Consider the following 27,545-nt stretch of genomic DNA (forward strand, 5'->3'; position numbering starts at 1 on the left):
CATATCTGCTTGGCAACATCCCAGTTGCAAGTGCTGAAGTATAATGTACCGTTACCCAGATACTAAATATTTGTAACCTAGCCTCAAATTAAAAAACTTATAAGGGACTTAATCAATTGACTTGTTTGAAATAAGTCTATTAAAAAGTTCTCAAGAGGAGGCAGGTATAGAAAAGAGAAGATAGCTGATTTGTAATGCTTCAAGGCCACAATCAAGTGAAGAATGTAAACAGAGTGCTGTGTGCTGTTTACTAGTGCACATCTGCTGCTGCCCATGATCTTGTCTTCCTTGTTTAATTGTGCCCCTGCTCCTATATAGATGGTCTGTCTCATCATTTGTTCTCTTGATCATTAACAAGCAATTTGCTTTGATACAAAGCTTTCCTTTCCTTCCAGGGATTTTAATTGCTGCAAACGGATAATCTTCTTTGGCATTTATCATTAGGTGTATAGAGGCTTTATTAGGGAACAGCTCCGTGTCTTGTTTAGACAATAAAAATAACCTTTTCATGCAAAGAAAGCAGTAAGGTGAATTTGTGATGATTGGACTGTATTTTAATTTCTTTCCCCTTAAATATTCTGTAATAACAGCCAAAAAAGCATTGGCCTGTAAGAATTATAAATGGGCCTGGAAACGGGACATGTTTGTGTCAGGTTAAACTGCCCTTTTACAAGTGCAATGAGTCTTTTATGAACCATAACACAATTTGCTGCAAGAGAACTGCAGTATCAACACTGCAGTGATTTTATTTACAAGTTATGTCCCAAACAAATCTGGAGTCACATAAGGGTTTCCTTGAATTCTGTACCCAGCATTCAAACAGCCACAGATTGGCTTAGAAAGTAATTTTTCTGCTTAAATAGGGTGACCATATGTCCGGGTTTTCCCAGACATGTCCTCTTTTTTGGCCCCCTGTCCTTATGTTCGGGCAGGTTTTTAAAATGAGAGCAAATGTCCAGGTTTTTACTTTTTCCTCTGCTTTCCTGGGCTGGCTGCTTGGGACTGGGAGCAGTGGGCAGGGTGATTGACTGTTAGGGGTCATATGCTCCCCACGCAGGCCCCGGTAAAGAGACAGTATGTGTGTGTGTATGCATGTGTGCAACGCAGGAGCTGTTTGGGCAGCAGGGCTGGGGGGAAGTGTGCTGCAACTCAGGAATGAGGGGCACCAGCAGAGCTGCAGGCAGGGGGCTATGGATCCAGAGTGACAGGCACTGGCTGGGTTGGGGGGCAGGGGGCTGTGGGTCCAGAGTGCGGTGCACCAGCTGGGGTGGCGAGCATGGAGTTGCAGGTCAGGAGTGAGGGGCACTGGCAGCACTGGGGGGCAGTGGGGTGTGGGTTGGGTGCGAGGTGGGTCTGGCAGGGCTGGGGTGGGGCAGGAGTTTAGGAGTGAGGGGCAGAGGCAGGGCACTGGTATATCATTGCCTCCCCCCCCCCATGATCATATGCCCCTCCCCCTCACAGGTGTCCTGTTTTTTGATACTGGAAATATGGTAACCCTAGCTTAAAGCTTTGCAACAGGTCCTAGGTCATCTCTTCTAATGAGCTCAGGTGATAAGTTTCTTGCAAATCCAAGAAAAAGCTTTGTTTTCCTCTGGTCTGGGGTTTTAGGATGAGCATGGGCAACTGGTCATACCATTCCACTGACTGTTCTTTCTTGTTAGGGTAATCTGCAGGTATATAATCACTCAGTACAATATGCTCCCAATCTGAAGTGAGAGTCAGTCCTGCTATTGAAAAGGTATGCAACTGATTACACAGCAACATGCTCCTTTCTGTCTATCACTTGAAAAACTTCAAGTCTGAGAGATGGATGAATTCTGATTAACTGAATGTTAAATCTGTGCATTGCCACATGACCATCCAGGTGACCCCAGCACCTCCTTTTAATTTTATTTCTGTACATGTGTATCTGATGCTTTGTTACCTGGTTTTGAAATAGCTATCAAATGTGGTTCCTACAGCAGCCTTGCCTCCCTCTGATAACTTTGGAGGCCTCTTACCTACAATGACCTCAGAGAAGAAATCTGTATACCTTTTGGAAAGCTGGGCTAATATATAATTTTTGTGCATTTTCAGGACATTTATTTAAATACAGTGTGAACCCTTTGCTCAGTATGCTGATGTAAAGACAGAGAGTAGTGGGTACCTAAGGAAGTGAAGGAAGAATCCATTAAGTATCATGCTTGCTTGTGCTCCTCCTTTATTACCACTGCTGAAGAAGCAAATCTGTGATGAAAACATTCTGCTGGGGCTGGCTGTGGAGTCCTGGCTTGGCTCGTTGCTGGTGGTGGGTGCATGTGCACCTCAGTGCAGACGGCAGGTAAGGTGCCAGGGCTGCACTGACACAACAATGATGGGGCCCCTTGCGGCTCCCCCACTGTCTGCCCCTGGCATACCCACATCTTACAAGTTGAAGTTGGGGTATTTTTGGAACTCTGCTCAAAAACGTTGCTGACCCCTGGATTAACTAAAGGTTATTATTTAAAAAAATATAAACTTCCTCTGAGATACGGAAATCCTTGTGTCTGACTCCTATTCCACAACTTTTATTTCATTTTACGAATTCTAACACTATCATGGTGGGGTTCCCCCCCTCCTTTTCTTGTTAATGTATATTCAAGCTTTGACACTGGGGTCAAAATAGCAGATTTTTGTGCACAAAACAGCTAATAGGCTCTGTCTCTGATGGTAAAGAACAAGAAGTTTTAAGGCTGGGATATCATTAATGCCTGACAGGTTATATTCTTCTTATTAGATAAGATTAAGTTCATGTCTTATTCTTCACCAGTGTGTATTGTTTGTTTTGTGGTTGGAAGTATTTGTTTTATATTTCACTATATAAAAATCTAAAATAGTTTGATTTGAGCAAATATGCTTAATACTAAGAGACACATTGTACATCAGTGAAGATGAGTAAGAGAGGAACCAACAAAATATTTCCTTGGCTAGTTTGCAGTTCGGTTACATTTGAACATCTTTGTGTATACCAGTTTAGACTGTCTGGAAAACTGCAGCTGTCCTCCTGTTTCACTGTTTTTTGCAAGTTTTAGAATTGGGTCGACTTTTGGTGCTGATGAATGAGAGATTGTAAAATATGTATGAAAATTCCAAGGTTGTCTTGATTTCCTTAACAGTACAAACAAGGTACAGATTAGTTTAGTTTAAGGCAGTCTTCAGGTAAATTTAGCAGTAATTAAAAAGTAGAAAGCTTTGTTTTTTGAGACTAGAGAACAGTCTTGCAAAATGCACTTGCTGTTCATAGAGACATCTAAAAGTGCTTGGTATTCTAGGATGGTGTTTATCCTGCAATGAACTTTTAATGAGGTGATGGGAAACTTTAAAAAAAAAAATGCTGACACATTGGTGTGGAGAACGTATTGTCTGCTTTAACATTTTTAGCTTCTGGTGGTAACAGTAAGGTATGACGGTACTCAAATTAGACCAAAATTACTATTTTAATAGTCTAGATCACAATCTGTGACTGACCATCCTAAATGCAGCTTGGTGAGAAAATAACACCTTGTCTGGGTTGGTAGAGAAAGTCATGTTTAAATGATTTTATTCTTCATTAACAGAGGCTAAATTAATAATAAATAGAAAGTGCTTCTCTAATTAAGAAGAAATTCCTTACCTGCACATGGTCCTATGTGCATCCTCTTTCCCACCCTGCCTTGCATCCCATCTTGATCTTGATGTCTGGCACTTGACACCAGAAGCTTTGGTTAGCTTTGAACCAAAAAACACAGCTTCTCTCAAATGACAGTTGTCAGCTGAAGACTGAAGTCATCTGGAATAACTCCCAGGTACTAGCAATCTGAGCATCCAGAGGTAGGAAAAAAGGCTTGAATAAGAACAGATCCATGAGCACTGGATTCAGTTCTGACTCTGCTTTTTGCAGCATCTAGAATGCCATATCTGGATTTAATCACTTATGTGGCTTTTAGCACAAATGTGTCAAGTTTTTCACTGGTATCTTTAATATCAATTTCTTTAATATAGCAATATATTTGTGTGTGGGTGTGTGCATATACACTCAGCCTTAATAAGCATGCTTTCTTTATCTGCATTCTATATGTAACCCCTCATACAAGGGGGTGTGGGTGTGCAGCTATAGTAACTCAGGTTCCTCAAGGGTATTTCAGCTTTAACAGGAGGGTACAAACAAATTTTGATTTGTTTACACACAAGCATCCAGACATCAAGCTGTAACTTAGCATGGAAACCTGATCACAAAATTACGCTCTCTCAGCAGTACAACTTAAAACCCTAACTCCAACAGTCTCACAAGGACGCTTCTGGGTGCGGCTCTTCACCCTGTGCACAGCCCCAGCTGTCTCAGACGGAACGAGTACTTTCATTGCTCTGCCGTCACACTGCCTGCATTAATTTCTGCAGTAGGGCTGTGCAAAGCTTCAGTAGCTGATTCAATTCGGAGGAGATTCGGCCTGATTCGGAGACCGAAACTCCGAATCCTGATCGAATTGGGAGACCAAGTAAAAGCTCCGAATTGATTCGGAAAAGATTTGGCTGCTTCAGAGATTCAGACATAGACTAAACAGGCAGCTCACAGCTGTCTACACCTGGTAAGTCTGTTGGGGTTGGGGGAGGGAGGAAGGAAGGCGTGTGGGGGAGGGAGGGATTGGGGCTGGGTCAAGCTGCCCAGCTGGAGTGGGGGGGGGGGCACATTACTTGGTGTGGGGGATGCAGGAGTGCTGAGCGTGGGGGCTCTGCCCTGCTGCTGCTTGCCCAGCTGGGGCAAGGGGGATGGGATGCGGGCACAGCTTGCTCCAGGTGGAAGGAGGTAAGTGGCAGCAGGGCATAGCCCCTGCTCCCAGCACTGCTGCGCCTGTATCCCGTGCCCCCTGCACCAGCTGGCAAGCAGCAACAGGGCAGAGCGCTCACACCCAGCGCTGATGCGGGTGCGGCAGTGCTGGGAGCAGGGGCTATGCCTTGCTGCCACCTGGAGTGAGCAGCGTCTGCATCGCGCCTTCCCTACATTGGCTGAGCAAGCAGCAGCAGGGCAGAGCCCCTGTGGCTTTCCCCACCAGGGCAGAGGCAGGCACAGCTGGATGAGCCATGGGAGAAGCCCCCATGGCTGCCTTGCCTGGCCCCATGCCCCGCCTGGCCCAGCCTCCCAGCACTTAAAATTAAAAAAAGCCTTACACTCACCAGCTGTACTTAGTGGCTGCAGCAGTGGGTATCAGGGCCTCTGAGGGCTTGTGGCAGAGTCCCCCTATGCAGCGTGGGTCAGTGGAGGCAGTGAGGATTGGTGCACCCTCCCGCTTGGCACCCACGTGGCAGCTTCCCCATGGCATGGATGCAGCGCGGCTCAGCAGGTCACCGTATGCTGTCTGGGAGCTGGGGCAACTCCAGCAGTCAGCTGGAGCCCGGCACCGCTCAGCCTCAGCTCCCAGACAGTGTGTGGCTCCCTGCTGAGCTGCGCTGCACCCACGCAATGTGACAGCTGCCGTGTGGGTACCAGTTTGGGGGGGGGCAATCCCCACTGCTCCATGCTGTGCGGGGGGGGCTCTGCCATGGGCCCTCAGAAGCCTTAATCACAGCTCCTGCAGCTGGTAAGCACAGGGCTTTTTTTTTTTAAGTGCCAGGACTAGGCTAGAGCTGGGTGGGGGGTGAGGCTGGGCAGGGCATCCATGGGGGCTTGTCCTGCAGGTCCCCCCCACCCAGGGAGAGGCTGGCATAGCTGGAGGAGCCACCTGAATCAGTGCCAAATCTTCTGAAGCTGATTTGGCCGAATCGATTCAGGACAGTGATCTGAATCTCTGGAACAAATCACTGTCCTCTGAATCGGCTGAATCCAAATCTGAATTGAATACTTCCCTGTTTGCACAGACCTATTCTGCAGCCTTTTTAGTGCGACTCACTGAGGTCCTGCTCTGTTGCAGCAGTCAGCTTGTCTCTCTGCTGGGTCTCCTCAGTGAGGAGGTCGATCCTTCTCTCAGCTGCACTCAGACCAGGCTCCTTCACAGTCTCCCTGGGGCCTCTTTCAGTGGTGCCTGGAACATATCAGGGAGCAAGGCCTCTCACCTTCTCCTTCCACTTGGCTCTGGGCAAAACGGCTCCCATGTTGCAGCTCCTCTTTCCCACTTCTCATCTTGCTAGCCCTCAAAGCAGTCTACTTGAGGGGCTGTAGTTCAACCCAACTCTCTGGGCCTGATTTTCCTCAGTTTGGAGTGGCCCCGCCCCTCTCTGCTTATCTTCTCGCAATCCAGGGGTGGGATTTGCATATATTTTTTTGGCGTAATTGGAAACTTAACTTCTTTCTCAAAAATGACTACTTAACTCAGAGATATTGAGTCCCAATCAACTAGCCTTTGTAAAGCTCTGAGTTCATTAAACTAGGCTCTGTAGAAGCACTAAACATTACTAATGTATTTGTAAACTCTGATTCACCTCATTTGCAGTGGGACTCTTGTAGGGAAAACAAAACACTGTTTTTATTATGGAATTAATCTTGGTAAGCTAGTAATATGAGACTACAAGGCTTCTACTTAAGGGTAAAACTTTCCGTTTCTTACTCTGTAGGACTGTATTCCATTGCTGCTAGTGCCTGAACATTTGGCTATCCTTGACACTTTGTTTCAGCAAAAAGAATACAAGAATACTTGTCTCTCCAATCTGGTGGGTTTTTTTTATCTGGCCAACTCTTTTTTAGTTTTTTTCCTCTTTGTCATTACACTGATTGTAATGCAGGGGAAAAGGTGTTCTTAACTTATGTATGATCCTGCTCCCAGCATCAATATTTAATCATTTTGTTACTATGACCAAGCCAAACTCCAGAAGTCATTTGTAAACAGGATATTTGCTATGTTAAGAAAACATAGTGATACTTGAGTTTTGTGCAAACTGATCACTTTAAATTAGGTCTCAGAGCAAGCTTGCCCTGCTCTGAGTTGAGTTTTATTTGGTAGGTTCTGATTTTGTTGGTGTCAGGGGTTGAAATAACAAATCGAGAATTTTCATTTCAGAACAACAGTGTCTTAAACTCTTTAAAACATGAGATAGTTACAACTTTAATTTCTGCTGTAAGACTCATGTTATGAAGGTATTGGTTATACCTTGCATTCAGTCCCAGAGGCTTCAATATATTGAATAGTTTGACCCCATACAGGTAGCTTCTCCTGCCCCCGGGCCAGGGTTTGCACAGTGGTGGGAGCCCCCCGTTGCCCCTGGAAGAGCTGCCCAGGGTCCAGTTTGTCCTACGACCCTGCCCCACTCACTCCCTCAATGTGGGGGCCTTGATCTGCCCCCTCCCTCAAACCCCATCCCCTTCACAGAATAGACTGCTACTTGTCTGCGATGCTGGGCAGCCAGTGGTCCACATGCAAGGCTGTGATCCTGGCTGCATGCACACCCCTCCCCACCTCTGCTGCAGCCGCTGGGAGCCCGCAGCCAGGATGCCTTGAAGACCAACTCGCTGCCCTGTGTTTAGGGGGGCTGAGCCCCGTTAGCTCTGGCCTTCCTCTGCCCACCCTTCCCCTGTCCCCGTGGCCCCCCTCCCCCCCAAACAAGCTGCTCATGGCTCCGTCCTGTGCTCTGCCCTGGCTGGGCAGTGCTTGTTGATGCCCCTTTGCTTCAGCACCTGGGGTGTTCACCCCACTTGCCCCCCCTCCCCCTTGCTATGGCAGTGATAGGTTATATTGTGCATCCAGTCCCAGAGTCTACAGTATGCTGGATAATTTGATGCCACATAGGTAGCAGTATCACATCAGAATAACATAAAGCTCAACAGGTTCCTCAAGAATGGTGTGAGATCAAATTAAAGCTTCAAGAATAAAGCTTTAACATTTACATTAAAACTAATAGTAATATTATGCAGTTAAGGCAAGTAACTGAAATGGGCTCCTGTTTCATAAGAGGTGATTTTTCAGGCCTACAGCTATAAATCTAGTAAGTAAAAAGTTGAACTCAAGTGTAGTTTTTATCAGTATACTAGGATGATACTTCAGAAGTCAAATCTTCCTATAAAGTATGTAAATAGTCCTGTGATTATTTTTTTTTAAAGGACAGTGCAAAGAAGAAACTAGCTAAGGAATTTGATGTTTTAAGTGCAGTTAGTCATTAAAGGAGTCAAAATGTATTTATTTATATGCTGCTGCATCCAAAAAGCTCAGAGTGGCTTCAGATACACAACCTGCAGAAAAGATTCCTCAAACACCCCAAAACCTGAGAGCTCCAATTCCACCCAGCCACTGCCACTCTGCCTAAACCTCCACACAAGCCAACCCTCTTGCCAGTTCCGACCACACCTCCCAACCACCACTCACATCTAGTTACCAGAAGCCCTTTTCTTACCCCATCCTCCAGTTCTGGTCTGCCTAGTCCCAACACCCTACCTCAGCCTTAGGGGAGATCTATCCCAATAACCCTTCCAAGCTTTCACCTCCTTTTTGACAGAGGGGCTGTAGCTGTTATCCTCCTTCCCCAAAACCACATCTAACTCTTCTCCCACCCCCCAACAGACTGAATTCCAGAGGACTCTACCCTAAAAATTTAAAGAAAAAGATCCTTGGTCTCACTTTTGTTGCTGACAAAGGGCTTGCACTCAGTAACTGCCTGCCCCCTGCTGCTGCTTTCCCCAGTGTAGCAGTTGATGGGGACTATAAAAATGTAGATATAGACAGGCCTTGGTGCTGAGAACCCTGGTCCAAGTTAAAAAGAAAGTTGCTTTAGCACCTAAGTAATCCCAATGGGCATATCCAGAAGAGTGCATACATGCAGTTAGCAGTACTGCAGACCCATTTAATTACATTCTATAGATGGAAAATTTACACACACACACACGCGCGCGCGCCTGCCTATTGCCTGTCAGGAATGATTTGTGGGGGGGGGGATGGGACGGGATGGTGTGGACAGAAGCTGGGGTCCGGCCCTCCCCTCCCCTGTGTTCCAGGTCTGGATCTGTTCTGCCCCCCCAGTCCTGGCCCATTCCCACCTTACCTCCCCTTCAGGTCTGGGCCTGTTCCCCCTTTCCCCTGCTGCTTCTGGTCTGGTGCCACTGCCCCCCACCCCTGCACTCTGTCCACAGGCCTCCCCTCCCCACCCCTCTCTTCCAGCTGTTGGCAGGGCTGTCATTGTGCCCCCCTCCCCTCCCTGCCGGCTTTTGTTGGGACCTGGAGGCAGCGTGGCGGCAGCGGCGTGCTCTTCCCCATCCTGGTGGGCAGGGATGGAGTCCTTCATTCGGCCCTGCCCCTGCTTCTCATTCGGTTGGGGGAGGGGGCCACTCCCCCCTCCCGCCTCCGGGGCTGTTGTCGGTGAGCTGCCACCGTGCCTTCCCCCTCCCTTCCTCCCTCTCTGCCAGCTTTTGTTGGGGCCCGGTGGCTCTGCTTCCCCCCGCATCTGGTACTGCCCCCACTTCTCATCCTTGCTGTTGCTTGAAGGCAACAGGGTGGAGGAGCCAAGGCTGGCCTTGCCTCCCCCACGCTCTGAACAGTCCTCACTGCCACTTTGCTGTCATGGCAGTGCTCCACTGCGCCATCTCCCATCAAATGTTTGTGGAGCACTCTGATTGACTGTTTGTCAGCCAATCAGAGTGTGAATAAAGTCTTATGGACAGACAGACAGAACAAGGCTTTTATAATATTTGAATGTACACACACACACACACACACACACACACACACACACACACACATATATAAAGTGGGTGTGTGTAGGGAGGGGCAGTGTGTGTGTGGGGGGAAGGGGCAGAGACAGAGTGTGTGTGGAGCAGGGCCATCCCTGGGGTGGGGGGATGAATCGGGGTGACTACCCTGGACCCTATGCTTTGGGTGGCCCCGTGGTCAGTGCAGTTTAGGTCCTGCTGCGGCTGCTGCACTGCCCCTCCCTGCCCCCCCCCGGGCCCCACACACCCCTAGGGACAACTCTGGTTGGGGGTGGGGGCAGAGTGTGAGCATGTGTGTTCATAGGGTGCATCCCACGCACAGATCCCTACACCCACATCCCCTCACACGCTCTAGCCACCCTCCCCCACACACAGCGCCCCACAAACATGCACACATTCTCCCCCATACCCCACACACCCACAGCCCCTTACAAACCTATATACTCCCCTTCCACAACACACAAGAGCAAGACTTCATTGTAAGCTATTGTGCAATCACCCCTGTACACTACACAAACACGTGGACAGTGTAGGACAGAAATATTTTTTTGAAATCAAGTTCATGAATGTTGTAGATATTTGATTTTTAGAGTATAACTTGGTATTTTTCTGGTTCCTAGATGGCAAAACCCCTTGCAGAAAGGAGTTTTTCTGGGTGCAAGGGGAGGGACTTCTGGTGGCAAAGGTCAGGGGTTAGGGGTGGGACCTTCAGTCAAGATGATGACCAGGGGGCAGGACACTGGTTAAGGGGCGGGCTACCAACGTGGCACTCAGTAGCTTGCCAAACCTCAGTAAGCGGCCATCCACCCAAAATAATTGCCGCCCCTACCCTAGATGTTGTCTGCTACTACACTTCAGTGGTCTCCGCGAGGTTCACAAGTACTGCCTGATAGTTCCTTATACTGTTGGATTATTTTGTCATAGTCAAAGGGTGCCCTTTTATTGTATGAAGATGATGGTAGCAAATTGGGAAGCATAACAAGTTTTGTTGCATAACTTGATAATTACCATGGTTCAATGTCTAATCAATTCTATTTCTATCTAATCAGTTTTTTGTTTGGGTTCAAAAACTATTTTTTGAGCCCCTGTTTCTTTGTTGCAGAACAGATGGATAGGTCCAGCTCTGCCTATTAGCAGGATAACTGCTACTGAAAAACTGTCATTCAGGGTCCTTCATCTAGCCTACACTTCAGCTCCTTCCTCTACTCTTATGTCTTCCCTCTTTGTTTGGAAGAGGCAGCATATTGCTGTTTCTCTTCAGGATGATTTAAATGTTCCTTTTCCACGGAATCCTTGTCCTATTTGCCTGTGTTGTCACACTTTTTTTTGGACGCAATGTAAGCTGTGAGACTTTACCAGAATGCTAATCGGTATCTGAGAGCTGGCTGGCTTGACTAAATACAGAACAGATGTTGAATGGTAATCATTCTTGGTCACCAGCACTCTTGGCAGGGTGTAAATCAGCAATCTGAAGTGAGGGCTGCTTATTGTTGAAGCCTATACTGCATTTTCAGGCACCCAGACAGGAATTTACAGTTAAGTTTTAAATGCAAAATATTGCTTGGTGATGTAATATCTTAAAACAGCTGGCATGCCAGGTAGTGAATTACTGCACAATAGCATATAACCAATCTGATTCTTCTGTGTCAGTCATCCTCTTGCACAGAAGTCTTTTTTGAAATTTGTATATTAAAATGTGCTGTAAGCTAGCTTGTAGTAGAAGCTGTATTGAAATGGTGCTGTAAGCATACCAGTCTGAAGTCTGCAAGATCATGATTTTCTAGTCCACTTCTTGAGAATCAGGAAATCAATTCATTTAAAAATGAGCAAAAGTAAGGGTTTGCTTTAGTTACACTTGCTTAAGTTTATTCAAACAATGCTGCCTGCTTTCTTTTTTTCTTTTTCTTTTTTTTTTGCTTGTAGATCAACAGTGAAATAATTCGTTGTGCCTGAAAATTTTAAATAAAACCTCCAGACCTTGTGTGGGATGTGACCTTATTTCTGTTGCTGCATGTTCTGGGAAACTTGTCAAGGAAAAGAGTTTGTATGTAAGTTAATAGATGTGCATGGATCTTGATTAGAATTACATTAAGTTAGGTCTCTGCCATTTTATGGAACACTGGAGTTAAATGGAGTTTTCCTGCACTCTGAGAAGGCTGGGGATGGGAAAAGACATTTTTGTTTAACTAACAATTATTATGAGTGACAAAGAAAAGGGTTGCAATGCAAAATTGCCAGAAACTGGCAAGCACTGATTGATTGTATTGTCTGAAGAAGTACTGTGCAACAGTACCTTAAATGGGTGTAAAGGTTCCTATTCAGAAAAAAAGAAAATTGCGGGGGGGCAACTCTAAATGTTTGATTTATAAGTTTTCTTTGACTCTTAAAATTGTTTGGTTCTGAATAAAACTCTATTTTTCACCAAATAAAGCTGTTTTCCCCCTCAATGTGTGGGAGAAAGAAATATCAACCTGCTTTGACTGGAGAATTTGAGTCCAGACTAAAATCTCTAGACCAGTGCGGGCCAACCTTTGTGGTAGGTTGCTACAAATTAAGCACTGTGCCCTTCTTGATTGACAGTACGCTGTGCTCCCCTTCCCTTCCCTTGTTTGCTGCTTTTTTGCGTCCTGCCCTATCTTCCACTCTGCTGCCTGTACCCTCCCCAATCTGCTGCATGCCACATGCAAGGGCTGCTCATGCCACTTGGGATATGCATGCCACAGGTTGGCTACCCCTGCTCTAGACTGTCATCCATAGAAGTCAGTATGGCAATTGCAGTAGATTCTCTTGCTCACCAACATGATGGGTGCAGCAATCAGGGACATCTATAGATGTCCCAGGCCCACAAATAGCTGTGCTATGAAATGTCCGTACAGCTGATTGTGGTCTGCTGAAGATGTCTGTTTCTAGCCTTAAATACCAACGGGTCTGTCTGGCTCACAAGTCTTTTCTGAATCTGGGTCTCTTATACAGTGGCATCTGGTCTGCTCTGGTGTTTTTAAATTTGGTGAGGGAATGTGCCTGTGAAAACAAGGATAGAAGGGTACTGATGGGACCTAAGCACTGAACAGGTGCAGAAGACTTTCTCTTTCTACTAGGTTTGCAGTGATGCTGTATGTTGATTTGTTCTGGTTGACAGTAGGCTTCTTGACCAAATTCTGTGGTGTGGGCAAGAGGGAAATGTATTTACAGATTAAACCTTAGAAAAGAAAATAGTTTTGTCATACTTCCCTTGATGATCATAGATTACTAGTAATGGAACTATAGGCCAAATTTACACCCCAAAACTGGCATCTGTGCCTTTTTCAGCTGGTGGTAGTAATGCCACAAGATTGCTTTTTGTTTCTTTTTAATCTAGGCAGTAGTTCATCTGTTGACCATTGTGGGACCTATTATTTCAGGTGGTTGCATTTGCATGCTGTTTGGCACATCAGGGCACTAGAACACCACTGCAGTACAATTAACAGCTTATTATAATAGAGGATGCCATTCACAGTGTTGTTGGATGTTGTATTCTTCTTAAACTGTGGGCTAGATGAGTGGCATGGGGGCTGGTCCATGGGTTGGACCATTCAAAGGATCGGGCCTCGTATGCCCAGATTGGACTGTTGGCTCCCCCAACCTGGCCCTGTGTGCCTGGATTGGGCCATGCACTGTCCCAGGTTGCCCCAGACTTGTGTGGCTGATCTAGCATGCAGGGCCATGCTATCCAGCTTCCCAGCTTTTCTGAGTCCAGAAATTTGGCAGTATGGGAGTGGCAATTAAGGCTGTTACCAGTTCTCCACCACCAAATTTTTGGATCTGTGGGAAGCCTGGCATGCTGGATGACATGGCTTCCTGGGCTGGGTCTGAACACCTTTGCATTAGAATACTACAAAAGGGAATCCCATATTTTTGTAACATTAGCTTCTACATTTTCAACAAAGGTTTAATGTATAAAGTTTAGGGGCCTCTATTTACCCTCAGCTTTGAATCATGATTTTTTTAATTTTTTGAAAAAACTTCTTTCTACAGCCATTTGTTTCTCAAGCAAGAGAGAAGGAATGGTGTAGGTCACACCCCAAGTAGCACTAGCCTGCTTTGCTTTGGTCGTTGTGATTTGTGACAATGGGCAAGTTGCTTAGCTTCCAGGTCTAAATTTCCCATATGTAAAAATGGGGTTGGAGTACCATTAAAGATTGTAAGGATCTTGAATGTTGTGGTGGGGCCAGATGAAAACATAAATGCAAGGAGTGGTGTTGAAACCAAAACCAATGAGACTTAACATAACTGGGCCTATGAGCATGGCTTTATAGGGTGACGGTTGGTATTATGGCTTCCTAGTATAGTGTGGCAAATTGGAATAGATGTAAATTAAGAAAAGAAAAAAGCAACTTTCAAAAAACGTTTTGGTTTAAAAACAAAACAAAAAAAACCCCAACACTGGTTTGGATGATACCATTTATTAACAATTCCAAGTAGGTTTTTCAAAATTGACTAAATGCACATTGTAGTGAAAGATATAACGGAAAATGTGGTGTTTCCAGTGCAAACCAGCCCAGGATTTCATTGTTGGTACAAATATATTAAGATCAGCTATTCCAAAAAAGCCACTGCTATCCCCACTGCTAAGAAGAAAAAGTGTGTAAGCTTCCTGCTTTTGCTTAGTCTGTTCTCTTGCTTAACAGGCAGGGAAGGGTTCAACAGTTTATAAAGAAGGGCCAACTGTACCCTAGTAATGGTGATCTTGCAGATTAAAACAGTTTTTTGTCTTTTCAGTCCAAATACTTTGTCTAGTTCCTGAAGACGATCAAAAAGCAATGGTTGTGATCAGGCTTCTATTAGTGTTGAAAACAAGTCGTACTATATCTTTAAACCGTTTCTTTTGTGCACAAAGAAGTGTTTATTAACTGCATTGTGGTCTGATTAAATTTCCAGGTGCCAACATTTTATATCACACAGTTTTAGAACTGATTCAAGGTCACAAGTGTCTGCATCTATTTTTTGCTTTCTTTGAATGTCTTGAACAACAGCCTAACCTCAACAACAGTAAGCTTTGTTAATTGAGAAGTCACCTCATGCTTGCCTGCAGGTTGTTTATATGTAGCTGAGGTGGAGGAGGAAACCTGGAGCTGAATCCGTACTTAAACTTCCAGTATACCAGAAGATCCTGGATTCACTATCCAGCACAAATATAAACTGCTTTGCATTTTAAAATCAAAAGGGGAAAAAAATACAAACTGCCGAGTATCTTGCTGTTGAAAAGAAAGAAAGAAAAATTCTCAGGTCCAGTGCTAATGGGTTAGGAGGCATCTGATTACAATGAAACCACTTTAGCAGTCCTATAAAGCTACCTTCAGAGAGAATTGTCCCATTTCACAGATTCTTTGTTTCTGATATTTTACTCTCTTTCATATAATATATACAGTGTTGTAGCTAATTAAAGCAGTACATCTCCAGTGCATATGAGAAGTCATTTACACAACTACCTCTCTAATGGAGTTGAAGAGTTATGAGGTATGTTCCAAAAATAAAGAACTCGGTGAAGATGGAAATTTATTTCATCCTCTATTTTTTACAGAAGATGAATAAATTTCCCTCTCTTCTGTATTCCAAGTGAAGATGTATTGATGCAAGACTGTATAGTGATTAATGCAGCAGAGCTTATCTGAATGAGAGCCTGCATTTGACATGAACCACCTTCATTGTAATTTCATTTGCTGCAGTTCCTGTTTTCCTCCTTCCCTCCCTACCAAATCTCTTCTATTGTTGAAAAGTTTTTGGGTTTTTTGGGTTTTTTTTTTTTAAAGGCCCATTTTAGGAATTCACATAACTTAAGACCTGGATGCAGTGAGGGAGTGGACTTAGTTCGGTTTCTCTATTTGCAGTGATAGTTTAAATAGGCCAAGTTTTGTCTTTTTTTTCACTCCTGTATTCTTTCCATGGCTCTCTGTACTCTTTAATGTTAAACACAAGCCATTTTTAATGCATTACTTCCCACGGATCTGCTCCCTCTGACGGTGTTAGTTGTATATACTTCTTTCCCCAGCACAAGTCAATAGGGTTTCTGTTGGTACCCCAGTATATTGCAGGCACATGCAGGAAGTCAAGCAGAAACTAGAAGAGCAAACTTCATGGATTCAAAATTGTCTTGAGCGTTGAAGAATTTTTTTTAAGTGACTTCAAAATAAAATAGATGTTTAGAGAGTAGCTGCAGTAAAATTATTGTATTCTCTTGTTTTTCAAGTGCAATAAAGTTTTAGTATAAAATGGATATAAGTATTGATGAACTGCAATGTTCTGATACTTTAAAATATCGTTATTCCATTTGTTGTGGCCTGGAATTTGTAGTGACTAATTCATAATTTTCACTGGTATTAACATAGATATAGATAAAAATAAATTTACTACATTGATTTTTGTCTCCTTCCAGGTGTCTCCATTGTATCTTCATGCAGTAAGGCTGTTAATTTGAGCTAAGTGCTGTGTTTTTCTTTCCCTACGTAATAGGGAGATCCAGGTTTTAAGCAATCAGTATTTAAGAAGTCAGTGTGAATTTTGGCATATAATGGATAGAAGATCTTAAAAGTTCAGTACTTGGCAGATAACCTGTGTTTTTAGTTGTGATGTATTTAAAGCTCTTTGTGCAATGCACTTTTCTGTTAAACTTGCAGTGAGCTTAAAATGTGTTTTAATAGAGTACAGAAAGCAGTAAACAGATTTTTATAGTTAAATGCTGAAGAGAAACTTCTGACATTTTATAATGTCAAAGCTGTTTATTATAGGTGACTGAAATTATGGACCACTGATTTAAAAAGAGAAAAATACTATAATATGAGCACATCTTATAATTTCTGTAAGGCCATTCTTGTTTTGTCTGTTCTCCAGCCTTGCCTACCACTGGAAGTATCTTACAATTCCCTGCTCCCTTCCTCATGAAATTGAGTTACATAAATATGCTTCACCTTTTAATAAATGCAAAACTGCTGTTTTGCATCCCTGTTTTCCCTTCCCTTCTCTCCTCCTGAATGTATAACTCTAAAACAGAGAAAGCACTAGCCAACAGTTGAAAGGACTGTGAAGAAGTAGTACTTTTGAGCAGGGAAAATTTAACTCAGCCACACATCAAATGGGTGTTATCTGCTAAGCCTAATGTGCCTCTTCCCACATAAATATCTTCATCATTCAAGAGTCTTTAGTCTTGTCCCACAGCTATGAGTGGTGAAGAGCCTCCTTTTATAAATTGGGAGAAGCTAGAAGAGTAGTGTGCATTTTTTCCTAGCTATATTTTTAATATAAAACTAGTAAACATTAGAGGATAGAAGGAAGAGATTAGTGAATGTTTTCTGTTTGTCCTTCTGGGAGGGGAAGTGTGTTGCATCTTTACATGGCCAGTGAAATTGGTGGTTTAGCAGTCACTTTCACTTACCGGTCAGCGAGTTATATTAGGAAGCAAGTTCATACAGGGTGCTTTTTCCCTTTTAGATGGAAAATTATCCTTTTCGTTTAGCAGAAGTGGGAAGTTTGTGATGCAGATCCTGCTACCTACTATATATTTACATGACTAAGAAATCACTATTTTCTCATTCCACAAAAATGTTCCTATTACTACCTTCTAAATCAGGTATGGGCAATTATTTTGGGGAGAGGGCCACTTACCGAGTTTTGGCAAGCTGTTGAGGATCACATGGTCACCCTTCCCTTTGAAGGGTGCCCTGCCCCCTGACAGGTGCCCCACCCCCTGGTTGCTACCTTGTGACTGGAAGTCCCGTGCTCTAACCCCTGGCCTTTGCTACTAGAGGTCCCTCCCCTTGCCCCTGGAAGTACTCCTTTCAGCAAGGGGTTTTGCCATCTCGGAATCAGAAAAATACCAAATTATATTCTAAAAATCCAACATTGAAAACATTAATTAACTTGATTTAAAAAAAAATATTTTTGTCCTGATTTACATGCGTTTGTGTAGTGTACACAGAGCTGACTGCACAATAGCTTAAATGAAGTCTTGCTCTTGTATGTTGTGGGGGGTGGGTATAGATTTATGGCTGTGTAGGTATATGGGATGTGGGGGAAGGTATGGGTGTGTCTGTGAGGGGTGGATAGGGTGGGAGTGTGGCTGTGGGGTGAGGGAGCATGTGGGTATAGGTGGGTATGGGGCTTGTGGGGTGCTGTGTGTGGGGGTAGGGTGGCTGGAGTGCAGGAGGGGGTGTGGGTGTGGAGGTCTGTGTGCATGGCAGTGCGAGGTTGTGTAGGTGCACATGTATGGTGGGGTGTGTGTGGGACTCACCGTATGAACACACACACTGCCCCTCCCTGTGCGTGCACATGCACACACACTGCCCCTCCCTACACCCTGCTGCCAGCTCCCCCCTGGGTCCTACTGCCCCTGACTCCTGTCATCTTTGACAGGTAGCCAGGAGCAAATGAATATTAATTTACTAAATTTTTTAGGGGCCCTGTGAGCTGGATAGAATGGCCTGGCAGGCCAGATCCGGCCCACAGGCTGTATTTTGCCCACCCCTGTTCTAAATAGTGGTATTTCTATCAGACCCTGTAAGTCTCTATCCTGACAAAAAAGGACAGCTTGTTTTGTGTTCAGGGAGAGGATAGTGACCAACATGTAAGGCATTATCAACAGTGATGCAAGTGTATCTGCATCATCCTGGTATGCTGAATTTTCTTTCTGTTCCTCAGATTGGTATGTCTTTATTAAATATGGAGAAGAATGTAACTCTACCATATTATATCTGTTGAAGTCATGGTGTCTTGTGCTTCAGGTATCCAGTGTAGTGTAGCTATGCAACTTTGCTTACTGTACCTTCTGGACCTGCTCTGAGACTTGAAGATCTCACTGCCCCATGTATTTTAAAACCAGGCCAGCTCTTTTGTGGTCTGCATAATTTCTTTGTCATTAAAAGCTTTTCAAAGCTTGCTTCCTATGAAACAGATGTGACGATTTGTAGCTGGGCATATAATAAACTGTGGCTATTTGCCACGTTCCTTCAATATATATAAAATTTACCTGGAGAATTTATGTAGGAGTTACTCTGCATATAGGATGGATCAAATTAGGATTAGCTGGATGCATCTGTATGAAATGCTTTAGTGAGCAGCAGACTAATTTGCTGCACAGTAAAGCGTCACCATCTACATGTATGCAGCAATTAGGATGCAGTTGACTAATTTACTGTGCTGCCAGATAGTCCCATCAGATAAAAGTGGTATCCAGCAATGCAGTAAATTACTGCACATAGACACGCATGTAGACGGTGATGTCAGGATTAGTTTGCTCTGGCTCACATTGAGCCAGAGTGTATTCAGTCACATTAATTGCACATGTAGACGCACCCGCTGTGTGTGTTGTTACACTTCAGTATTAAAGCATTTTAAATTTCTGTAATATTGCAACAGGAAAGAAACTTCTGTGGTATCTTTTGTAAAAATTATGAAAGAAATGAACTGTTATCATACTTAATTACCTTTGTGTTGACTATGTATCCTGTATTTAATCAAATTACTTAGGCAGTGGGCCTATAATCTGTACAGTTATTAGGTTTTATTAACATAAATAGAAAAATCTTGCTGCCCAAATGATGTCATGTACCCTGTTTTTGTATGTATTTTTTGTATAATTTCCTTGGCCTAGGGGCAATTTAAACTGGTTCTAAAAATCTCCATGAAGATAAGCAGAGCCATTTCCCAAGATTAGGGACAGATGGCTTCAGTGCTTTAATTTACTTGATTTACTGCCAGATGCTTTTGGAATAGTGCCTTGAAATGTCCGGAATTCAGTCTCCAGCATAATCATGAGAATACCAGGAACAATTACAGAATATTTGTATAACTGAAATATAAAGATGTATCTCTCTGGGCTCTAGTTCAATAGAGTACTTAACAATGCATCTAATTTGAAAGATTACATAGTCTGACTTCAGAGTGACAATTCATAGTGTAATTTGTAGTTATTAGGTATACAGATTTTTAACCAAACTTTCTGGAGGTAGGGCATATCATATCATCACTTCAAAATATTGACAGGGAAGAAGCGTGATGAGTTAAAAGTACATTAAGACTGTGTTTTTGTGAATTGGCTAAAACATCCAGAAAAATAGATAGTCTAATTTAAAAATAATAATGTAAAGTTTCCCTAGTTACTCTTTCTAGGTAATCTTTCTATTAGTTACATCCTAATGGCAATAGTGGGAAAGGAAGCAAGAGTTTGAAGAAAAACTTGTCACCTGAAGCTATATTAAACAATTACCTGAACTGGTTGTAATTCAGGACCCTAATGTATTTTATACCATTTCTGTGGCTATTCAAATAACATCAAGCTAAATTCTGTTTTTCTAATTAATATGTAGAAAGAAAGTTATGATTAATGTGAACTGGGCCATGAATGGAATATCAGGTTTGCAGCCTGAATTCAGAGCGAGTTGAATGAGGAATCTGGTAATTTCTTCCTATTGTAGTAAACCTTTTCTTACTGCTGTCAAACTTCAGCTGTAATGCACAAACAGGAAACAGACATACTATTAACATAACTTCTGCTTGCTTCCAGTAGTATTTAACAAATGAGTGTTTGTAGTCTTGTAGCCATTTCTACTGTGTTAGAGATCGGGGGGAGAATACTGGCATTTGTTTAGCATTAGTTTTGGTCCTGATGAAGAGAAGTAGCAATAAGTTAATACCCTGCCACACATTCAATTTAAGGTGTGATGGAAGCCAGTCACAAAAATGTTACACAATTTGTGGAATATTTTTGGTGACTGGCTTCATGTTTTGTTATGCCATTAATTCCTTGAATGTATAGCAGGGTTACTATTTATGGGACAGTTAAGAGGTTAATTATACCTTAACTGTAATGTCTGGCAGGGACCTTTGTTTCAAAGATGGTTAAAAGAAGGCAAAATGGAAGAAGTTGCTGCAGATTTTATTACACTGAATCCCAGCTAATTTCTGATAAGTTCTGACACGTCTTCCCTTTCACTGATGGTGTATTTCTTACAGGCTTGCTGTAAATTGTGGGTAAATTAAAATCCAGTTGCTAACTTATGCACATATAATGGTTTGTGTAAGTGATACGTTGCTAGCATGTAAACTGAATAAATAAAGTCATTTTCATCACAAGCAATGCCTAGCACCTTATGTCATCGTATTGTAACATAATACAGATATAACAATATATCATGAGATAATATCAGTTATCTAGCTGAAAACCTGTGGGCACAGTAGCAATCACTTTCAGCCATGTTACTGCCAATTTCAGCCATAGGTATGTTATGGTAGCCTAATGCATAAAAGTTGAAAACAAATGTGAAAAAGCCTATCCTAGTTGTTGAAGCGTCAGATTGGTATTTATGTGGAAAACTGGTCTGACTTAAGTTTCTGGAACACTGTAGAAAGCATTGTGCTTTTTTGCTTTCTGTTTGAACCAGGAAGATGTAAGAACTGGAAGAAAGACATCAGTTTTGACATTTCAGCTGGATATCAGTTTGTTATATTTTCCAGTGATCTCCTTAAGTTTTGGAATGTGAGCGATAAGGTCAGAATGAGACAGCTCTGAAGAACAGTCCAGCAGTCAACTGTTCAAGCCCTGCATGTGCTTGCTGGGTTGTGACAAAAGTTATAATTTACCAGCTTTGAACAGCATACTGGGATGGGAATCTAGTTTAGTTTTAAAAGGTTGCATATTTAAGCATGTTTGTTGGTCCAGTAAAAGTCAAGGTACAATGCTATCTTGTCTGCAGCTCAGAAATACTGGCATCACAATGCAGATTAGTGTCTGGCTTAAAGATTTTCTGCTTTGCATTACCCTGCTTCAATGACTTATTCAGCTGGAAAATACAGTGAACAAAGCAACTGGAAATATGCTGTCAAGTGAGTGATCTCAGAGACTAGGGAGCCAGATGTTGATTAGAAAGACTTGTTGTGTAACACAAGAGCTGTTGTGTATGAAAACCCAGATCCTATTTTATTCCCTTCATTATTAACTTCTGCCTGATATTTTTGCCTGAGGATAGTCTGTAGTATGTGTGCAGACTTATAATTAATTAGACTTTTCTGATAGGCTAAACAGGTTGAAAAGGGATTTTTTTTTCTTTATTTTCATTCCCTTTTGGAAACTTTTTGATTACATTTTATTAGCAAGATAGCAAAGCTTGTTTAGTTTAAAAGTTGATTCTGTTTCCCTCATTACAGAATAATACAGTGGTTCCCAAACTGATTTTTGAGACTGTTGTTAGTGGTCTTCAGGTGGTTCATGGTAGCACCACAGCCTCTTACTTTTCTTGTGACTTGGTGCACCAGACACATTGTGTCCACATGTGTGATGCCCCACAGGATTATAGCTAGAATTCAGATGATAGTGAGCTTTCACACTTGCTTCTTTGGTCCTTTCAGACCTCCCTTACTTTTTAAGCAATAATTTTGACGTATTTTGTGAGAACTTTTCTTTCCAGGAGCATGATGGTCTGCAGGAAATGTGAAGTCCATTTGTTCAAAAAGTTGGGGTACCACTAGTGCAGAGCGGTGGATTTTTCTTCTTATGTCTAAAGGAAATAAAAACAGAATAACATTTTTTCTTTTTGTGTTAAGATTAATATCTATCTCTTACAATATAGCGAATGTTATACATTTGAGCAAAAAAAATTGCTCCGATTTACTATTAAACACTCAGGAATTAAAAACCTCAGGACTGCTTGTAAGAATTAATATTTTTTGTTCAGACTCTGTTCTTTCCATTCTACAAAATTGGATAACATTTTATTTTTTCTGGTTAAATGGTGTATTACTGTTGGTTTTCTTAGACTGTTCAGTACTAGTAAATCAAATATACTGCCTAATAGTATTAATAAGAATTTATTCTTCAAAACTCCAATATCTATATTGGAATGTTTCTGTTTGTACTGATTTGGCCAGATCAGTGAAAGAAACCTTCCCCAGCTGCATTCTAGAAAACGTCTCCAGTGATGATCATTATATCCACAAATTTAAAACTTTATAAAAAGGGTGAGCTATAAATATTTTAAGGTTCAGTGCCTACTTAACTCTGTATAGACCTCAAAAACCCTAATGTGTATTCTCCATTGGTTAATTCCTGTTGTTGGTATCAAATCTTAATCATTTACACTGACTGAACTAAATTTAATTCATACTTTAAAGTGAAATCCCAAAGCCAAGGATTAAATGTGGATTCTCTCTTTTAATGCAGGTTGGAAAAGAGACTGTGCAGACAACTGAAGACCAGATCTTGAAAAGGGACATGCCACCAGCATTTATCAAGTAAGCTCATGTAAATAAATGTAATTTACACGACAGATACAGAAAACCTGCTCCATGACTAAGTTAATTATTTGTTTCACTGTGAGGAAGGGGAAATGTATTTATTTGCTAGGATTCTTTACTATATCTCATATTTGCTTGTCCTCATTTGTTTTCTTAGGTAGTTCAAAGGGTGGTAGGCTTCCTGCTACAGCTGAGAGAGAGCCAGATACTGCTCTTTACTATGACAGCCTTGGCTTTTTTACCTATGATAACTTTTTTTATGTGCTTTCCTAGTGTTCCTCCAGAAATAAACAGTAGCATTTTTCCACATGTCCGGATTAAAGAATGCTGAAGAACCTTATAATAAATATTCTTTTCAGCAAAATCTCTACTTATTTTACTGGTTGTGTGTATCGGTGAGAATATAGCCGGTAGGTGCTTCATGTCACAGCCTGGAAAACTATTTTCAGATAGCTAAAGATTAGTGACTAGCACTTTTAAAATTAAGTTCAGGACTTAGTATTAATGACACGTTTTTATCATCTGTGGCCCAGAGTCTTTATTTTAGAAATAAAAGCTTGGCTATCGTGACACTGCCAGGCTTGTCACTGGCAAATGACAAATTCATTTAAACGATTTTCTTTCCCCATCCTCTGAATTCACTGGTTACTTTATTGATGCTTTCTACTGACATATGTCAAGTTACTGAATATTTTATTCTATTTTTCTGAGCCACAAGATGCTGAAAATCTGGTTCAGGAAACTCCTAAAGCAAATAATGAAATAATAAATGCAAAATGCTGGGAGCATGATGTTTGCATGTGGGGGGTAGGGATGAGAGGAGGCAAAAATTCTGAAAGAGAAATGTGTCCAAATAAATATGGGGGGGAGTCTTTGAAGAATCATGTGCATGGTGGGCTCTGTTTTATGATTTTGGAGAATAGAATTGTGTTGTTATATAAAAAAACTCTTCTTTTGCTGTCTCCATTTTCGTAGTGGTTTGGTAGTTATTTTTTACTTAAGAGGGTGGTGAATTAACCTAATGACTCTCTTTGAATTTTTGAGCCAGAACCAACTCTATTTAATACTTAAAAGCTTCCAGAGCATGTAAGAAGTGTGTGTGTGTGTGTGGGGGGGGGGTAAATATCATCAAGGATATTTAGGCAGTAAGTATGAGACAATATTAATCAAAGGTGTTTGAAAAACCACAGTGGGAATTCAGTTACCCTTATTGCATCCAAATGGCATGTACCCAGCTGTGAAAGTGGTGTTTTGGCACTTAATAGAATCACATCCTGTGTTTAATTATGCAGAGTGGACATGTAAACACGCATGCCCTGGACATGTGCAGTAGGCTACACTCAGGTCAAGAAGCTACCTGGCTACATATGAACGGACCCTGGCTTTGGTCCCAGAAAAAAACAAGGAGCAGGAAAACCCTCCCATCATTTGGTTAGGGGAGGAATCAGGACAGCTGGGTAACAGGACTTCATGCCCAGAGGAGATTTGAATCTGCATCTCTGATTTACTAGCACAGTGAACTAACCACCACTGCATAGCTTAGGCAGTGGCCAGGCCCTTCTCTATCTTTCCTTCTGAAACAGAACCACTGCCTTTTGTGTTTAATAATCACTGCACTGCTCTTCATCTGTTTTACACAGTGGAAAATTTTCTGTCCTATTGGGAGCAAAGGTCCAGTCTAGAACCTAGGGCCAGGGTGGTACCTAGCTCACTTAGCCTCATACTGTCTAGCGTGTTCTTTTCTTCCTGGTTCCACATGTATTCACCTTTTGGCTTCCCAGGGGGCAACTTCAAAAGGAGGGCTGGAGAAGTCATTGTATGGTACCCTACTCTGTAGTGTTAGGGTTAGAGAGCTAGAGACGCAAAGGTTTGAACCTCCTGTGGGTGAGGGATTGGTTTTAGAAAGCAGGTCTCCTACTGCAGGGTGACTGCTGTAACTGTTCAGCTACCGGAACTAAAACGTGGGAGGGTTCTTCCCTTCCCACACCACCTAGCTAACGCCCTATTAGTCATGGGTTTTTGTCTGGTTACAACTTCATGACTAACTTGTGCTCACTGGGCTTGTATTTAGCTGAATAGCTGTCCTGACACTGTTGCACATGCTCAGGATTTGTGCATACGCTCAGCATCCATTCTGTGCAGATAATAAGAGGATAGAATTCTAAACTGCATATGTATGAAAAATATTACTTTAGCAGCTGGAAAACTTCATTTAAATGCAGATGGGTAATGGCATTGCACCTGACATCTGTTCTTATGCACCTAACAGTCACAAGTTGTTGCTGAATTTAAACGGTTTGGGTCTGATTTACACTGAGGGGAAAAAAATAATCTCAGCTGCTCAATCAGTAATTAAACCTACTCCATACCATATTTATTTAAAAAATAATATCCTAAAATAAAACAGGTCTAGCACAGGTTCTTAAAAGCAAAATTCAACATGTACAGATTTCCCTCACCAACCACAGAGGTTAGGTTCCTGGAAGTTCCCATAGTTGGCAAAACCATTGTTGGTAAAACCAGAGACTTGTGGGAAAAATGGGGTTAGGGACTTGAATGGGGCCCTGGCCAGGCTGGGTTGTGGGACCATCCAAACCTGGTGGCAGTGGGAGCCATTCACCTGTATCACTGGATGAGCCGGTAAGTGCGGGGAGAGAGAGATTGAGGCCCTTGTAGGTAGGGAGCTGGGCAGAGCTAGGGATGGTGCTTGGGATTAGGGGTGAAGCAGGATGGGGCCATGAGTGGCTCATCCGGGAGAGGGGGAGGGCTGCTGCCCTCAGTGCAGCCTCATGCACAAGAGGTGCAGCGCAAGGCGAGTAGTGGCAAGCAAGGAGATCCCTGCTTGGCTTCTCTGCTCCCTGCCGTGCTGACCTGGCATGGCAGGGAGCCGAGAATCCATGTGGAGATCTTTGTCCACCACTGCTCACCCTGTGCTGTTCTGGTGATGCGCTTCCTGGATATGGGGCTGCACTGAGGACAGTGGCATGGTGCAAAACCAGCAGCAGGCACAGGCTTCTCTGCTCCCTGCCGCACTGGGTTGCAGGGGAGGGAAGCAGGGCACAGCGGCAAGTGGGCCTGCAGTTCCGTGCCACCATGGATAGGGCAACTCCGGCAGCGAGGTGCAGACACAAGGAGCAGAAGCTGAGCCCAGCTGTGACCTGCTCCTGCCTTGTGGAAAGATCGGGGCCCACATGCTCCCCACCACTCCTTGGCTCCCCAGCAGCACACTGCCTTTGGAAGAGCCGCCAGACTCCAATTGCCCCACGAGTAGGCCCGGCTGGGGCCCACACTCGGCCCCCCCCCCCCCCCCCCCCAATTTTTTTCCTCCCTCTGCCTATGAGTAACCACGGAATACCATGGTTACTCAAAACTTTATACCGTGGTAGGCAAAATGGCATACAGAATATTAACCGGGGATCGTCAAAACCGTGGTTGGCAAAACTGTGGTAGGTGAGGGAACCCTGTATGACCAAAACCTTTCTCATCTAGAAATCTTTATTTTTAAATGAACTCAGTACATGTTTACAGTTCTCTGTTGATGGTCTTAGAGCTTATTGTTAGCTGTCCTTAAGAGATTTGTCAGTGGTGGCTTCAATGCAGTATTTGTTTCCTCACCCCAGTCTCTTTTTCTGTTCAACCCTAACTGACTAATGTAACTCAACCTTAACATGGGGGGACCACTGCTGGGGCCCAGGGGAGGGGATGAGTTCAATTTCTTCTTCTCTTTGGATGTTTGTATGTGTGCTCTGGGAGGGGAGGGAACAGGGGGCTCTTTAATTAGAGTGGCTTTTGGAGCCACTCTAAAGCTCCTGGGGTGTTATGTGTATAAGTGTCCCTGCGTTGAAAAATGGCAGCAGGGGCATTTTAACTAAAGCTTTAGTTAAAGTGCCCCTGGCACAATTTCTAAGAGCAGGGACACTGATGCACGTGACGCTGAAGGTTGCTTGATTACTTGCGTCTTCCAACATGTCGGAGCAACCTCGCCACATATGTACAGGCACCCATCACTTTTTTTGCTTCTCTGAGGCTGACCCCACAGAGTGAAAATTTCACCAAATTAGTACAATCTGGTGGTTTTTTGTGAAGCTCTGTAGTACAAATGGGACTGAGATTAACAAATTCACTGTGGCTGGTTAAACAGCCATCAGATGGCAACTTTCATTTTCAACTGACATAAACCACATTGGAACTGTTGACGTAGTCATTAAAAACCTGTATCCTATTACATAGTTGTCTCAGCCACCAGGGACCTTGACTAATGCACATAATTTAAATCTTATGTTTTGAAGTCTGTTCATATTATTTGCTTCAGCTTTTATGAAAGGGAAAAATCGTTTGAAAGAAAAAAAAGAGATAAGTTTAAATCTGAGAGCTAGGAGCAGGGCAGCTGCAGGTCTCTTTTCACTCACAATCAAATATAAATGCTGCCATTTTAATTTGAATTTTATTAGAAAATAAACAGTGGAACTATAGCATGGCTACTAAAATAGTGTTCTTTTAAGTTTTTTCTCTCTCTAGTCTCACTTCATGTAGATTATTGTAGTAGGAATTAAATGAAATCAATTTTTAATCTGATCTCAAAGATTTTAGTTCTGTTATAGGACCATAGGAAAGCAGGGCTAGAAGGGAACCTAGAAAATGTAACTCAAGGCAGGATTATACC

The 27,545-nt window shown here is 42.9% G+C and overlaps 1 protein-coding gene across 1 annotated transcript in view; it reads left to right on the forward strand.

Moving 5' to 3' along the window:
• The window catches only part of VCL (vinculin), a 117,652-nt gene that overhangs the window by 11,686 nt on the left and 78,421 nt on the right, over positions 1–27,545 (forward strand). Inside the window, exon 2 of the mRNA XM_006273793.4 lies at positions 22,809–22,879. Within this exon, the coding sequence (XP_006273855.1) occupies positions 22,809–22,879 (71 nt within the window). The remainder of the gene's footprint in view (positions 1–22,808; positions 22,880–27,545) is intronic.

Source organism: Alligator mississippiensis, chromosome 6 (assembly GCF_030867095.1).
Source record: "Alligator mississippiensis isolate rAllMis1 chromosome 6, rAllMis1, whole genome shotgun sequence".
NCBI classification, from domain to species: domain Eukaryota; kingdom Metazoa; phylum Chordata; order Crocodylia; family Alligatoridae; genus Alligator; species Alligator mississippiensis.